This window comes from Sebastes fasciatus, chromosome 4, assembly GCF_043250625.1.
Source record: "Sebastes fasciatus isolate fSebFas1 chromosome 4, fSebFas1.pri, whole genome shotgun sequence".
Classification (NCBI taxonomy): domain Eukaryota; kingdom Metazoa; phylum Chordata; class Actinopteri; order Perciformes; family Sebastidae; genus Sebastes; species Sebastes fasciatus.
The window spans coordinates 6,836,561-6,854,104 of record NC_133798.1 but is presented as its reverse complement, the minus strand read 5'-3'; the positions used below and the strand labels follow the sequence as shown (position 1 = coordinate 6,854,104).

Genomic DNA, 17,544 nt, shown 5'->3' with positions numbered 1-17,544 from the left:
TAACCTGAAAAAATCATGTGCCTCTGTGTCCTCCGGTGCTCCTAATGGCATCTGCAAGATTTCGAAGCGCTGTTCAAATATGAATCAATATTCTGTTACTGTAATGCCTATTTATCGGACTGTGGGAGGAAACCAGAGAACCTGGAGAAAACCCACGCTAACACAGGGAGAACATTCAAACTCCACATTGAAGGGATTCGAACCTTCGATTCTATGTAATAAACCTGATAAATACATTTTAAGTGGTGTATTTGACCCAGGGATATGTCATCGAGAAAGTAACCTCCATGTGAAAACTATTAGGAAACTGAAACTTTTTTTTTTTTTACATGATTTGTTTCCCAGTACCACATCTGAGGTAACCAACATCTCTGATGTAGAACTTGCTTTAAGTCAAGTTATATTTTATAAAAAAAATTTATGTAATTGTGAATGAACATGCTCCTTTTAAGACATTTAGGGTTAAAGCTAGGTCTAGTCCATGGTTTACACCAGCTGATCTTTTTAATTCTAGAAACAGAGCCTGGGTTCGAACTAGACGGTCCAAAAAACCCTCCAACTTGTCCTGCTGCGCTGGGAAACAAAGTAAGTCTGAATATACCTACACTCATGAGCAAAGCTCATATCTTCAACTTGGCCATCTACTCTGGAATAATCCAAACAACATGGAAAACTGTTTATGTCCTACCTTTACATAAAAGTGGTCTCCCTATCTCCAAATTGTGTTGCCTGGCTAAAATCTTGAAATCCTTGGTTAATAATCAGCTTTCTCTCTTTGTTTTCTGTATACTCATCAGTCTAGATCTAGGCCTATATGCACAGTTAAAAACAAGTTTCCTTACAAATATTTGTAGTGAACAGCAACTTAAAGTGTCTTTAGGTCACCTGGACATGGCTCACAAAACAGAGGGTGTAACTAAGGGACAAAGTTCTTCTGCAGATTGAAATGGAAGCAGATGTCATCCAGGAGTACTGCCAGATGAAGAGGGTCAACTACTTCCTACCCTGACGCTCCACGGCTCGACTCATCTCCAGATGGGGTTGTCTTATTATGACCACCTGCCTAATATTGAGTAGGTCCCCCTTATGCCGCCAAAACAGCCCTGACCCGTTGAGGCATGGACTCCACTAGACCTCTGAAGGTCTGCTGTGATATCTAGCACCAAGCCGTCCGCAGCAGATCCTTTAAGTCCTGTAAGTTGCGAGGTGGGGCCTCCGTGGATCTGACTTGTTTGTCCAGCACATCCCACAGATGCTCGATCGGATTGAGATCTGGAGAATTTGGAGGCCGAGTCAACACCTCAAACTCGTTGCCATCCACATGATGTAAAAGAAAACGTGATTCATCAGACCGGACCACCTTCTTCCATTGCTCCGTGGTCCAGTTCTGATGCTCACGTGCCCATTGTAGGCGCTTTTGGCATGGACACGGGTCAGCACGGGCACCCTGACCGGTCTGCAGCTATGCAGCCCCATACGCAACAAACTGCGATGCTCTGTGTGTTCTGACACCTTTCTATCGGAACCAGCATTAACTTTTTCAGCAATTTCAGCTACAGGCTCTTCTATTGGATCTGACAACACGGGCCAGCCTTCACTCCCCACATACATCAATGAGCCTTGGGTCTGACCCTGTCGCCGGTTCATCGGTTTTCCTTCCTTGGACCACTTTTGGTAGGTCCTGACCACTGCAGACCGAACATCCCACAAGAGCTGCAGTTGTGGAGATGTTCTGACCCAGTCGTCTAGCCATCACAATCTGGCCCTTGTCAAAGTCGCTCACATCCTTATGCCGGCCCATTTTTTCTGCTTCCAACACATCAAGTTCAAGGACAAAGTGTTCACTTGCTGTCTAATATATCCAATTGGTAGATTTAACAACCAATTTAAAGTGGACATAGTAGTATTTTAAGTTAAGAGGAACATTCAGCCTGTCTAACATTTTTCTTGTATTTTGTGTCGGGGGTTCTCTTCTGATTCTGATCAGTTCCTTACTGATCACTCATCTATGTACAGTATGTATTGCGTACATAGTACAGTCTATTTATGGGTCTGCGTGTTTTGTGTGCAGAAGGCTTTGTTCTGAGAGTCATGTCAACATGTTTTTATTAGGTAACTATTAACAAAACTACTAAATACAATTTTTGGTTTGTAAATATATGTGTGTGTGATTCAATATGACACATAATTAACATAATAACAATGTACATATAATGTTCTGATAAAGAGCAGGCCAGTGCAGTGACGCTGCATTGAAAGTCGTTTTCTAGCACAAGCAAAGTATGCATGAGATTATCAAAACATAACTTTTATAAAAATGGATATTCGAATATATATATATTCACTTCCCCTAATTGTGACAGCAAAGAAGCCAGCTGGTGTGCACAGTATGCACAGTCTATGATCCTGCAGTTGATATCAAAGAAGTTACATTACATAGACATACGAAGCATTGCACAAATTATATAAATACACAAGAATAAGTAATATACGTTGCCTGTATAAAATATAAATATTAGGTCCGCTCATTTCATACGGTTTACATCAAAAATTATACCATCAGCGGACCATCAGATATGTCACTTCCAAGCTTTTTGTTGCCACAGTGGTGACAATATTAACACAGTTTTGACATCAGATTTTTACATCTTTAACCTCATAACATGGTGGAATAGAATTTAAAAGTTGATATATATATATATATGTATATGTGACCATCCTCTAGGCTTTGGTCTCCATGAAGCCCAATGCCGTCAGACTGGTCCAGCTCAGCCGCATTACTGGTCTAGATCATTGCTGTCGCGGCTGCGGGGCCGATAGTGGCGCTGGCAAAACTCACTGATCCGACTACAAGCCTCCACCATCAACTCCTCCGGCACCGTCACCACGATGCGAAAGAAGTTAGGATACTCAAATGCCTGCGAGATGGCAGAACATGGAGACTGTCAGGCATTAAAGGGGTCACACACACATTTTTTTGATTTTATCCTAAATGTCAATGTGCAGACAGATGTAGGGACAAATGGATAGATGACAGAAAAAGGAGTCTTACTGAGGCAGGCAGACAGAAGACGGACTGCTCGGTCACCAGCCGTTCAGTAAAGTCCACATCGTTCTTAAAATCTGGAAAGTGATCCATGTCGATCCCCACCTGGACACACACACACACACACACATTTCCTCTTATAAGAACTTCAAATTCATATTCAAACCTTGTTTAATGTAATATAATACTGTATAATTATTATTCACTTGCATGGATGGGTGAGATTAGAATCTGAAATGAATGGATGTGAAATATTTATAATGTAACATGTTACACTGCCCATTAAGTTTGGCTCATCTGGTGTATTTTAAGATGGGTTTTTTTCCCGTTAAAGAGGACATATCAGGCTCACTTTTTCAGTGCTTGTGAACATACATTTGGGTGTCTGGAGTGTCTACCGACCCCCAGACTGTGAAATAAGATTTGTTTGTAGGCTGCCTAGATCAGAAAACATGTGATTCAACAAGCCATTCAGATCTGGCTCCCCTTCCTATGTCACATGCAGGCTCATTAGAATATACCGACAACGGGTTGAGAACCACCTTTGTAAACGTGCACCATATTTTTATAGCAAGCCAATCAGAGCAGACTGGGCTTTCTCAGGAGGGGGTCTTAAAGAGACAGGCGCAAAAACAGAGCGTTTCAGTCGGAGGGTGAATACAGGTATATTCAGACAGACACTATGAGAAAAATAAAGTGTTTTTTTTAACATTAAAGCATGTAAACATGTTCTCGTAGAAACCCGAAATACAAGTATGAACCTGAAAATGAGCATGATATGTCCCCCTTTAAACAACTGAAGCATCATATTATTATAACACATGCATCATTAAAAAAGTACAAATTAATCATCAACGACTTCCTCAAAATGATTCTATTGATTTTTTTTCCACTTATTTATAAATATCAATTTTGAGATGCTGTAATGTAACAGCTGGTAATTTTTGGTATCTATTTATAGGATAAATTGGATATTTAGATTTCAGGTTAACCACGTCTTGAGATTGTTTGTCAAAAATATAAATAAATTACAATAAACCACACACACACGTTTAGTACTGACCATGAGGTACATGGCTCCTGAGGGCATGATAGGGTTCAGGCCAGGGACGGTGCACAGCTTATTGAAACAAATCTCAGAGTTGTTCTGAGGAAGAAAACAATAAACCATCCAATCAGTCTCATTTGATGCATATTACTATACATAATACATAATACACTAATACATAAAACAAGTAAAAAATGTTAAACAGAGTAAAAGAGAACTGAAGACATGAAATAGTTTGGTCACATACGTTTAAAGGGATTATGTTTTTATATTGTGCCTCTAAACTCACATATGCTGCACAAAGTGAACAATTGCAAATTTTAATACTCAACATGTCATTAAAAATACCATCCCAGTAAAATATAGAGATGGTAAGAAGATATATTGAATATAGAAATATATTACTCATCATCCCCTCTGTTTACCTTCAGGAAGCTGATGGTGTTGTTGTAAAAGCTTTGAGGTGTGTTGTTGAGGATGCTCTCCAGGGCTCCCTGGACGATACTGCAGGCTCCCAGAATACGTTGGCTCAGTTTCACCAGACCCTGTCGAATCTGCAGAGGAGACATACTGCATGTGTCAACTAGGTGAATGTAACAGTAATCTAACAGAGTCTTCCTATTCTCTCTCTGTTAAAAGAAGAAATCCTACGTACCTTGGATCCAAATATATCATTCCTGTCATGGATGAGGATCCATCCCATCCTCCAGCCGGGGACCAGCCAGCGCTTAGCCAAGCCGCCGCAGGAAAGGACGGGAACGTCACTGCTGAGAGACGCCATGGAGGGACAACTGCAACCTGGGAAAACCTGAGGACAGGAGCAGGAACAAAATGAAATACATCCAGATGGCAACATCATCCGTAGTCACAGGTCACCATTATGTTGAGTGGTAGTGGGTTTGATGGTAATGCAAGTTCATGCTGCCTTCAAACGGAGCTCATTTTGAAATGGAGGCCATATTTTCGACATGTAAAGTCAAGTACAGTACAACATGCTTGGCATTCAAGTGGATAAAATGGAACAAGCTGTTAAAGCTTCAGTTGGCAGTATATTTTTGGCATCACTGGGCAAAAATTCCCTTTCAGCATATTGTAATTCAAGTGTTCTGAGAGAAAACTGGACTTCTGCTCCTCCTCATGGCTCTGTTCTCAGGCTTTAAAATATCTAGCCCGTGATGGGAGACTTTGACCAATCACAGGTCATTTCAGAGAGAGAGCGTTCCTATTGGCTGTGCTCCGCCTGGTGGGCGGTGCTTGGTATTTCCTCAACTGATCTCAACATGGCTGCCGGGTCACAAACTTTTTTTTACAGCTAAACCGTTCACTACAAGATGTTTCTGAAAACATTTGAGGAGAGAAATAGACATTACTGTAACATGATATTGATTCATATTTGATCAGCGCTGCCTAGTTTGACAGTTTTGATAAGAGTTTGTGAGTGATTGACAGCCGGCTCTCATAGACGGCAGCTGGACGACAGACTCCAGATCAGCTCTGACTGGTTGTTTGAATGAAATCTTGCAGATGCCATTAGGAGCACTGGAGGACACCGGAGACACATGATTTTTTTTTTTTCAGATTACCTGTCTCAGGATATAGGGACCGTTTTATAAAAATATATATTTTTTTTAATCATATTTGCTCCAATCTCGCATACTGCTGCTTTAAATATAATTTCATTTTAAAATAGTTTTATTATTAAGAATAATATTTTCATTTTCATTTTATTGATTACATAATATTTATTCTGGAGTTGAGGGATAACCGTAGAACAAGAGGAGAGAGAGAGAGGCTGCAAGGGAAAGGCTAATATACAGTGACCACAGAGAAAGCTGGTTTTCATTAAAGCTGAGTGGGGAACTGCCCTGCGTCCTATTGGCCAGACTGCTATGAATGACATCACAGCAATAAACATCTGACGTGCGCCTGCATAGCTCTCCAATTTAAAACAGTTCGATTTGGCTTGTGTGTCCACCCCCAGTAGGATGACATAAAACATTATGATCAGCACGATCAGAGACGTTCAGTTGGGTAACCATGGAGCAGTTACCAACTATATCAGCACTAGCCACTGGTACAAATCAATTAAATATGCAAGTTTGTAATAACGCTGACTGACTTTACATGAGCAGAGAGTACCTAGACTGTGCAGACATGCGTTGTAAGCACATAATAAACTGCTGAGGGTCAGAGGGTAAGTGCCCCACCGACTGAGCCTTGCTTGGCTGGTGCAGTTTCACAGACTCCCTGGCCCCTTACAGACCAAAATCTCAGGTCATAAAGGAAAGGCCTCACCTCACCCTCCCACCCCCAATCCAGCTCTCCACCCACCACACGCCCCCTGTTCCTGCTGCGCCAAACCCGACATCTGCATTAATTGCAAACACATGTGGCCAAAAAAAATGCAAAGTCATTCTGGTCTGCTTGGGTTCAGTGTGAAATGGTCAGATGGTGGGGGGGTTTGTGGATGCACCCAATAACCCTGACTTTTCCACTCGTACCCACCGCTTCAACACATTTGAAAAGCACAAATGCTAGCCTTCAAAATTCATTTTTCTTTGTGCAACTGATGGAAAGACGCATTTTCTTGTTTTGTAGCTGTGAGTTTCTTTTCTGGTATTCTACTGAACTCTCTTCAGCTACTTCTGTGACCTTTCTTTTAGCTCCTCTTATTCAACAATGTGAAAACAAGCCCATCATCAACAACTCACAGAGTGGCTCTTGTATGGACAGATGAACAAATCATTAAATATATATTTTGCAAAGATATAATGAGGAGCTTTATGAAAATCTGCCTCAGCCCAGTGACAATCCGACTCATTTGTTTTAACCAGGAGACGTGTCGATAAAAACACTTGATAAACTTTAGCTCTACCAATAGGAAGAAGAAGGCGTCATGTTGCTGACTATAACACCTCAACTCAGGTTCCAGAGACTCTTGAAATTAATAGAAAACAGCATTAATCCTGATTTGAGAGCCCAATATGAAAGCATTTTCCGTCAGAAGAAACAACAGAGATGTAAACGTGATGTAGTGGCCTGGCTGAGAAACATGTAGTATTTGGGTAGTTTACTTTTTGAGAAATACGACCACGCACCATGCGGACTACATTCATGATAAACTGCCAGTTCTTAACCTCTTAAGCCCCAGGGTGCTGGAAGCTGTGGTTCGTCTAGACAGACATACCCAAAATAAATCAAGAATAGCTCCACAACTACCAGGTCTATATGCATGATCTTTGTCTCTGTGGATAGGTAAGACCTCAGAGAAATCATCCCCAGTGTCAGTAACATTGTGACTCTTACTATGCCTGAGTAAACTGTGATGAACCAAAGAAAGAATTTACATTTTTATCCTCTCCTAAAATGTTTTCTAGATTAGACAGTGGATAACACCATTAAAGCAATGATGCCATGCACGGAGATGACACTGAATTCATTCAGCAACTCCTTGAGTACAACTTTGCCAAATCAGATATAAATAACACAAAGCACATAGATTCTACAAAGGTTTTAGTAAGGATAGGACCAGGAGGACTCTCCATTTGGCCTCTTGGATACCCAAAGTGTGCCAAATGGGTTTTCTACCTCTTGGAAGGGAATCTGGGTATAAAATACTACTGATATCCACTACAGGAGGCTATGTGCACACAATGGAGCCTTTGGCCGTGACATTTACCCTGTGCATCATCACATTCTACCATTGTGCACAGTATAATATCAATAAAAAAACAACTGAATTGTATAATTTTGATTCCAAATGGACTAATTTCATTATAATAATGAAATATGATCAAGTAAAACTTAGATAATAACAAAAAAGATCAATAGCAATGTAAATAAGATAACAGAAAAGAATACAAAGTCACGGTTTCTCAGTCGTTTTGGCTCAGTTTTCGAAACAGTCTTAACTATCTCTAAACTGTCAGTGCAATTGTCAGATCTGTTTGATGGGTTATCACATCACTATTGCACATCTGCAAAAGGTAGTAACTCACCCAAAACACTTCATTCATGCTTCTAAACTAGTTATTGTGTCAGTGAGTTGGCCAACGGCACCAAAATCAAAAGTTATTTGTCATCGTGTGAGCCAGACTGGTCAAAATGATTTTGATCTCATATACAAATCTGTTTTGTTCTACTTTTTGTTGACACTGACTGCTTACTGTACGATACCAGAATGTCAGTTCTTTCTATCTGAATGTGTATCGCAGTGAGCTTTTTAGATTCACATTTCAACAGTAGGGAAAAGTTTACTGAAAATCAATAGGCCTACTGTAGTGCACATAAAAAGGATATTCACATTTGTATGTATACAGTACATTTAAGTATTCAAAGTCATGTACAGTGAAAAGAAAATCGACCACAAAATGACATTCATACCAAAAATAAGTAAAAGCAAAAAACAACTAAATGTACCTCCATGTCAGAGATATTTATGGAATATACATGTACGTCTGACAGATTTTGATAATTGAATGGATCATTTTGCATGTGACAGCTCAAACGATGACATAATGTTGAGAAGTTGTGAAGAGGACGACAGTTTCACTGAGAATCAACTCATCAGTTTTGATCAGCAAGACGTGTGCAAGTGGTTATTGTGCTGACTCTTTTGCACATCTGCCAAAACACGTGCAATTTGCTTGATTAAATGAGAAATTATAATCTGTTGTCAGCAACAAACTAATTGTTTAGAGATTTGAACTACTTTTGTAACCTGATCGGAATGTTACCGAGGTGGAAAACTACTGCATGATTCAACTCCTACCTTATCTCCACTGTTTTATTGAGCAACAATATTCCGCCTGCCTGTCTGTCTACGTGTGTGTCTGTGTGTACAGGAGTCTATGTGCGTGTGTATGTACGTATATGTGTTTGCATGACCCTCAACTAAAGTTTGACCAGTGCAGACTTTTCAAGGCCGGCAGTGATGCCAATGCTTTGGACTGAATGTGCTGGCAATATTGTTTTCTGAGAGTCGACAGTTCAATTTGGTCATTTTCCTGTTGGCTCACTCACGATCTGTCTCTTTGATTTCTGCCTTAGTACAGTGGAGTTAACATCTACAGCGCTCACAGCTTTGACAAACTCCGTCGGCAACATCTCCATTCATAAGCCATGTTATTCAGGATAAGAACACACTGCCAGCAGTTTTCATGAGGATTTGAGTGCAGAACATGGAGAAAACTGCATTTAGCATGCGCTTTAAAATATGTATTCAGCAGCTTGTTTGTCATGTCAGGTTGCGTTCATTTCTTTCTATTGACTTTTGTCTGCACCGCCTCTGTAATTAGCTTTTTCCTGTTTGTTTTTCTTGCAAGGCTGTATGACTCCACTGAAGCTACCTTACAGGTCTTTAGCTGTTTACGCAGAATAAATACAAACTAAGAAAACACTTCAATGGTTAAAACTAACTCACTGTCTCTGAGAAAGACATGTTGCTTCTGTATCAGAGATGATGCACCGATCTAACTTTATCTCTCCCCATACCGATTCTGATACCTCAATGCAGAATATCTGCCGATACCGAGCACCAATACCAATTCTCTCTTTTTCTCCAAATTTAAACTAAAATGAAAAGGAAAACTGAGAAAAAAAAATTGAGAATAAAGAAAAATATTTTGAGTAACAAGAGTCGGAGACAAAAGTTGTAATATTTTTTTTAAATAAATCATAATACTATGAAAAGAAAGTTGTAATATTTTGGGAACTAAGTTGTAATATTAAAAAAATAAGTCATAATACTATGAAAAAGAAGGTTGTAATAATTTGGGAACTAAGTTTTAATATTACAAAAAGAAGTCATGATATTATAAAAAATAAAATATCCAGTTGTACGATACCATTTGAGGTAATAAATTTGTTTCAGGATTTTTTTTCCGGCAGAGCAGCACCTCGGAATTTGCGTTTAGGCCATCATGTGAAAAAACTCAACTTTGATGGCATTTTCCTTTATGAACGTATCCAGTGCTATCACCCTGGCCCACGCCCACTGCTTGCCCTTGCTGACCTCCATGACCCCTGCTCATCCAACATACCCACCTTACTGGTTGCTGATTCAAAGCACATGGCCCCTAATCCCCCCTGTGCTGATGTGGAGTTGTCCACGCATCATCCAGCCAAATACCACCAAATGAAACACAACCTCTGCTGTCACTGTGGTGAAAAATGTGCCGCGCTGGTGTTAAAGAGGGCCAGGCTCTGGTTGTACTCACCATGTCGATGTAGATTTCATCAGCCAGAATGGGAACGCAGTGTCTGGAAGCCACTGAAATAAACAAGAAGCATTTCATTGTTTCAATTAGCTGAGGCAAATGCTGTGTTTGTGTGAGAGTCCAAATGTTCGCCGCTCTGTGATACCAATTCAAAGCCTTTGAGGAATTTGAACTTCCTTTTCCTACTAAAGCAGACTGCAGCTAACCTTTGAGGATTTTCTGTAGGTGTTCCTTGCTGAAGACAGAGCCACACGGGTTGGACGGATTGGTAACAATCATGCAGGACGTCCTCTCGTCGATCAGGCTCTCCATGTGTTGCAGGTCAACCTCCCATGACTTCTCTGGCTGCAAATTAAAGATGTCAGGGTGAGGGCAGGAACTCTACTGTGCATGATAATCCACCCGTGTCTTGATGATGTTCAGGGGTAGTTAGTTACTAATGCAAATATGAGAAAGCAGTGAGGTTACGTTGATGTAGTGTTGGGAAGTGTGTCAGGAAGGTGAAAGGTAGCCAGTACAAGGTTGTACAAGTCGTTGAACCTCTGGTTGCTCATTCATTGTAACCAACTGTTTAAGGTGTAAGCAAGATGATTAATATGTGCACCAACATAGAAACCCTTTCAATCCCACAAGTCCTCTCCCTAATTATTTACAACAACATTTTCTCTCCACGTCTTTAACAGCACATCCTCCTCCCATCAGTGGCCTCATTCAGCCATCTCTCCTCCTATGATGCCTGTATAGGACGGTTTAATACACCGCTGTGTCATTTCATTGGCCTGTGGTCAGTTAAACATGTAAAATATGTCTTATATATATATCCTATATATAAGACACATATATATATATATTATCCTATATATATATATATATATATATATATATATATATATATATATATATACTGTATATATATAGGCCACCCCCATTTCAAAGCATGCATATGTATCTTTTTCTATGTGAAATGTTAAATTAATTAATCTATATGTTTGTTTTATTTTATTGATTTTGTGTTTGCTGTTTTGTGTTCTATTTATTTATTTTGTTTTTTTTTTTGTTTTTTTTTTAAATTTTTTAAATTTTTAAATTTTTTTTAATTTTATTTATTCATTTATTGATTTTGTTATTTATTTATTTATTTGCATTTTTTTTATCTTACTACTTAATTGTGAACCATCATTCCCTGTGTAGAGATGTTTGGGAGAGAAATTAACTCTAATTAAAATGAGTGCACATCACTGATTCAATAATGTGTCTGATGGCCAGTTAGTTAGGTTTCTATATACTTTTGTGGTGGTGGCTATTGACAAAAACACCTCCAAAACTCTTATTTACATGTTGTATTTTGCTAGTTAGCAAGTTGGTCACGACACATTAATGTAGATTATACTGTAGTACGGTACATGTTTGCATACAAGACATTCGACAAAGCTCAGTTTTGTTAAATGCCATCAACGTATGAGAGCGTTGTATGTTTAATATTAATATAACGGGGTTGACAGGTAGGTACAGTAAGTGTCTGTGTTTAGAGCAAAAAGAGATTAAACAGTATAGCGGGGGCTAGGGATGGTACCCCCCTCCTACTTACCAGCAGGTTGTAGAGTTTGACCTCGATGCCCATGGAGACAGCCAGAGTCTTATATAAGGAGAACCCTGGGCATGGGACCAGGATGTTGTCCCCAGGGTTGCACAGGACACTGATAGCCAGGTCAATGGCCTGACTGCAGCCGCTGGTCAACATCACATCCTAGATGAGAGGGTGGTGCACTTTACTTTAAAAAGCATGGACACCAAAAACCACATATCCAATGCTAACAACAACAACACACAACCGTTTCTAGTCTTTGACTTAGAATACAGTAGATAAAGAAGTGACAAAAGATTATTGAAGAAAAGGGAAGTGATGAAAATTCTTACAAATTAATAATGGAAGTGATGAAAATGTATGTGAATTGAAAAATAGAATGATAAATTGTAAAATTGACTTGTTAAACTTGATTGACATTTTATTTGAAACAGCGTTATTCTGATAATCAACTGTCGACCGTTAACCAATAACAACACCCAACTGGCATTTATCGTTTACAGCACGCAATTTTTGTTACTTCTACACCAAAATATAAATCAAAAACCACGTCCACTGACTACAGTGCAGGCGAATGTCTGCACAAAGTCGAGAGTGTTTGATAGGGCGGAGTGTCAGTCGGGTGTTGTGAATGATGAATGATGAATGTAAGATGGGGAAAATGACGAAACATGTCTCTTTTTTCATCATATCACGACTGTTTTAGTCAAATCATCTATAAATTAAGCAAGACACCTGATAATTTATCACTCCGTTTTTCAATTCACATGCGTTTTCTTCACCTCCATTTTTATCAATTAATTTGCGTTACTTCCACCCCTCATACACTCTCATGTGTTACAATGTTATTATAGGCCTATTTATTATGAGCATAATATTACAAGGACTGTGTCAAGGACTGAGTAATTTTCATTTACTCTCAATGCAATTAATTTGTCATATGCTGTGATTCAGATTTAAATGTAGCACTGAATGAATCAGTGCAGAGGTATGAGGTGTTTGGGGGAGTATAAGCACCTCTGCCTCTAGTGGAGCCTCGGGGCAGCTGTAGAAGTTGGCCACTGCCTGTCGGCTCTTCAGATAACCTGCCGGTGGACACAGAGGAAATATTTTAATATAATATAACATTAGACCCACAGATAGACTCAACTCATTTAATTGCCACTTCATTTGCTCCCTTCACTGACTGTTGGTGTTGGTAAACAAGAAAGTGATTTACTGACATCAGACAATATCTGAGTACTAAATTTCACAATACAAGTTGAAGGATGACAACATGTAGTCATCAAATGAAGCTGTAAAACCATCAAGACATCTCAACTACACGCATCTGTACTTCTGCTTTTAGAGCTAACGGGAAATTACATTTCTATCATTTGTGCAGTTTAAGATGTTTTCTTGGGTTTTTTTTGTCAGTTAGTGACTCACCAACGGAAGGAGCATAGCCGTTGAATTTGTGGGAGTCTATGGCGTCTTTCATGGCCTGCAGCACTGCATCATCTGTAGGCAGGTTTCCAAACACAGTAGGATCCCCTGGGCAACAGGAGATTGTAAACTATCAGTCAGATTAAGCATTAAACGAATGTGAAAACTCAGTATCCCTCTACACATAAAAAAAAAATACAAGTCATGGACTACAGGGCACACACATGTGTAAGCAACCATATATCTCTAAAAGATAGTAGAAGTATATGGCAGTCAATTCATCCAAGCTTGTGTTAGTAGTATCATATCATTTAGGTAATTTATTAGTCTGGTTTGTTTCCAATCTTAGAAACTAATTGGAAATCTAAGGGGGGAAGTATTCTTCATCGATTATAGTCACACATTATTAGATTCGTCTGAAAGTTATTGTTTATTGTTTATGCATTGCATTGCATGTAAGCGACAAAGTGGCATCGTCAATTTAGTCATGCAGAATCCCCTCTCACCTATGGAAAGTGCGATCATGGGTTTATCCGGGTTCGGAGTGAGCTTCATCCCATCCACAATGGATCTGATGGGATTGAGCGTGTTGTTGGCCATCTCTGAGGGCTTCACTTCCCATTTCTGCCTGCGGCTCTTGGCTTTGGTCGGATACAAACTGCCGTTCACGCTGACGTGGTGGATGGCGTTCCCGTGCACTCCCTTCCCACCGACGCCGGTCCCATTCAGGCTTTTGCCATTGACGGTGCTTTTGCCGTGGACTCCGTTCCCATTCATCTGAACCAAGTAAGACTTGTTTTCCATCATGGAACTAAATGAGGATGATGGACGATGAGTGTTAGAGCAGCAAAATACATTTTCTCAAAACTGTACAAACTTTCTTATTTTACAGCTAAACAGTACACTACAAGATGTTTCTGAAAACATTTGAGGAGAGAAATAGGCATTACAGTAACAGAATATTGATTGATATTTGATCAGAGCTGCCTAGTTTGACCGTTTGATTGGAGTTCGCGAGTGATTGACAGCTGCTCAGAGACGGCAGCTGGACGGCAGACTCTAGATCAGCTCTGACTGCTTGTTTTCCTCCAGTCTGTGAAATCTTGCAGATGCCATTAGGAGCACCGAAGGACACAGAGAACACGGAGGAACATGATTTTTTTTACCTGTCTCATGCACTACTGTTAGGATATAGTGACTGTTTTATAAAAGTAACTTTGTTTTATTATATTTGCTCCATTCCTACCCACTGCAGCTCTAAATTTAATCTTGAGGTACATATACTTAATTTGAGTATTCCATTTTATGCTACTTTATACTCCTCCACTACTGTTCAGAGCAGTGGCGGACTCAGGCTGTCTGACAGGCAGGGGCAAAAGAAATAAAAAGAGCACTGGCTGTATGTAGTGGAGCACTAGTGCGCAGAATGTTTCGGCTGGCCTTTATGGCGCTGCATGGCGTCTTTTCAATTTTACGACCACCCAAGAGGGAAACCCCTGCAACCTGTTTTATCTACCACATCAGGAGTCCATCAGTGGTTCTTTTTACTTCAGTACATTTATCTGACAGATATACTTACTTTATACATGAAGATTTCACTAACATGTGATCATCTTATAAAATATAATGATTTTTTTTTTAAATAATTTAAACGCTAGATAAAATACTCAAAATGAGCTCCCCTTCAACCAGCTACAACTTTAACATGCTCCTTACATGTTAATCAATAATAACAATCCAATAATAGCCTATACAATATTTATATAAATATAACATTCTGAAAGGGGTCATTCTGCCCAATGAGCACTTCTACTTTTGATACTTAAAGTACATTTTGTCGCTAATACTTGTGTACTTTTATTAAAGTAGAATTTTGAATGTAGTACTTTTGCATGTACCAAAGTGTTTTTTACTGGGGAGTTGCTACTTTTACTCGAGTATAGATCTCCCAACAGTGGAGATTTCACTCTGGAAATACTGATGTACAACTGCAAAAAAATCTGCCTCATATTTGTTGTTTTGTGCATAAAAATCTCAGAATAGAGATTATCATCAAAATATGCTATTGATCACATCTGGTTCTGCATAGTCAAAGATTATTATCAGACTTTCTGTCTTAATTCTGTATAACCAGAAACTCAAACAACCCAAAATACAAAAACACACAGAAACACAATTACTAAACTCTGAAACTGAAGCTCAGTGAATGTCTTTCAACTAAAGGGACAGAATATAATGCAGAATAAAGTAAGTATAATCTATAAACTAAATAAAAAACATGGTTATAATAAAACAGAAAATAAAAAACACAAGGGCTCCTTTGTTTTTTTATACAAATGAGTGCCAAACTCAATACTCGAGGTGACATGTCCTTAAGTTCACTTGTGATTCGGGGATTGTGTCTCTCCTCAGTAATGACGACCCTGATCAGAATTCACTGACTGGTGTAGGACGTCCTATTTAAATATAAATGTGTCCAAAACAAAAGAGATGATAGTAGATTTCAGGAAGAATCCTACAGTCTTCTCTCCTGTAAGGATTAATGATCAGGCTGTTGTACAAATACCTTGGCACTATACTAGATGACAGGCCTGAACAACCTTTGAGCCTCAGGTGGATGATGTATGTAAAAAAAAGCTCATCAGTGGATGCATTCTTACTGTAAACTTTGTAGTTTTAAAGTGGACTACACTTTTAGGAAAGTGTTTTATTCTTGTTTTATCTTGACCTTCTCTTTTATTAGCTGGTATGTGTCGCTCACCCTCAAAAACAGAAACAGGTTGCAGGGCATTGTCAAAGTGTGCAGCAAAACTGCAGGCAACACCCTCATTGACTTGACTCCCTTGTTCCAAAGCAGGACCTTGAAGAAGTCTCAGTCGGTCCTATAGCTGATCCCCTGACCAATGAGTTCAGGTTGTTCTTTTGTTCCGACTGCCATTTGTTTCCTAAACAATGACCTCTAATGTTGTATTTCGTAAGCCTTTTTGTATTTATTGCTTTTAATAGTCTATTTATTGTGTTTATTGTTTTTGTTTAATGGCTGTGTGGTACAGCTGACTGTACAACAAATTGCTCCTAGGGGATAATAAAGTTTTCCTTGACCTTGACTCATAATGTAATAATCATAATAATAATAATAATAATAATATAAGAAAGCATGAGCGCATAACGTAATAACAGTTTTGTGTAATAACTTATTACATTATGAGAACATTATTACATTATAAATAAAGCTAAAAAAGTTGAATAATGTAATAAATTCAGGGCATATAGGGTAATCATTTTGAAAAAGAGCACTCTCCTTGTCTTCTTAAATCATAGGAGCCCTTGTATTTTTTATTTTCTGTTTTATTATAACCATGTTTTTTATTTAGTTTATAGATTATACTTACTTTATTCTGCATTATATGATGTCCCTTTAGTTGAAAGACATTCACTGAGCTTCAGTTTCAGAGTTTAGTAATTGTGTTTCTGTGTGTTTTTGTATTTTTGGGTTGTTTGAGTTTCTGGTTATACAGAAAACAAGTTAAAAAGTAAACATCGGCTTCACACTAAATAACTTCTGGCATCACCTAGAAGGCTTCCCACACTCAAAAACAAAAAGGAAAATGTATTTTTTTTATTATTACAAATTATTAAAATGAACGAGCTGACCTTATTACATTATTCAACTTTTATTTGGCTTTTTAACAAAACTGATGATTTTCATGTAATTATCATGCAGCTCTATCCATAGTTCATTTGTTTAATGTCAGACCATTCATTTAAAATGACATTTAAAAAATCATATTTGTACTCACCTCATTAAATATTGAAGAGAAAGCAGCTGCGCAGGTTTATATCTCTCCACAGGATGAACAGGAGCATATATTGTATGGTTCGGATGTTTTACTCCCGGTTATATAGGAAGATCCTCAAACATGGGTGTTGAACCCGGCCCATATTTCCATTGGTGGAGACTGAGGGTTGTACCATTACACCCCTCTTACATCACTAATAAGAACCATACCGACTCGGACCTTTGACGGTATCAATCACCGGCTGGGTTTCACGCGGGCGGCAACATCTGTGCGTCACGCGCACTGACATCAAAAGAGAGAGGGCGCAAAGTGCTCGTCCATCAATATAAACGGTAGCAGGGAGGAAACTGGAAACTATGTCAATATTCAAATAGTGCTTGTATTTTTGCTTTGCTGAAAAATAAAGAGTAGTTATGAGATCC

At 38.9% G+C, this 17,544-nt stretch overlaps 1 protein-coding gene across 1 annotated transcript; it reads right to left on the bottom strand.

The window, feature by feature from the left end:
- Positions 1 to 2,089: 2,089 nt before the first annotated feature.
- tat (tyrosine aminotransferase) lies at positions 2,090 to 17,381 on the bottom strand. The gene is made up of 12 exons (XM_074631714.1): positions 17,123 to 17,381; positions 13,829 to 14,133; positions 13,326 to 13,430; positions 12,915 to 12,982; positions 11,901 to 12,059; positions 10,519 to 10,657; positions 10,313 to 10,365; positions 4,750 to 4,902; positions 4,520 to 4,648; positions 4,110 to 4,193; positions 3,053 to 3,151; positions 2,090 to 2,918 (listed from the first exon to the last, which is right to left on the bottom strand). The coding sequence occupies exons 1-12, from the start codon at positions 17,125 to 17,127 to the stop codon at positions 2,778 to 2,780; spliced, it is 1,440 nt and encodes a 479-aa protein (XP_074487815.1). The 5' UTR covers positions 17,128 to 17,381; the 3' UTR covers positions 2,090 to 2,777.
- Positions 17,382 to 17,544: the final 163 nt, after the last annotated feature.

Excerpts from the sequence above, each read along its gene's own strand:
- tat (XM_074631714.1), bottom strand. Across the intron at positions 12,983-13,325 it reads CGGCTATGCTCCTTCCGTTG|GTTATCTGAAGAGCCGACAG; the intron begins GTGAGTCACTAA and ends GTCCACCGGCAG. Across the intron at positions 12,060-12,914 it reads AGGCTCCACTAGAGGCAGAG|GATGTGATGTTGACCAGCGG; the intron begins GTGCTTATACTC and ends CCTCTCATCTAG.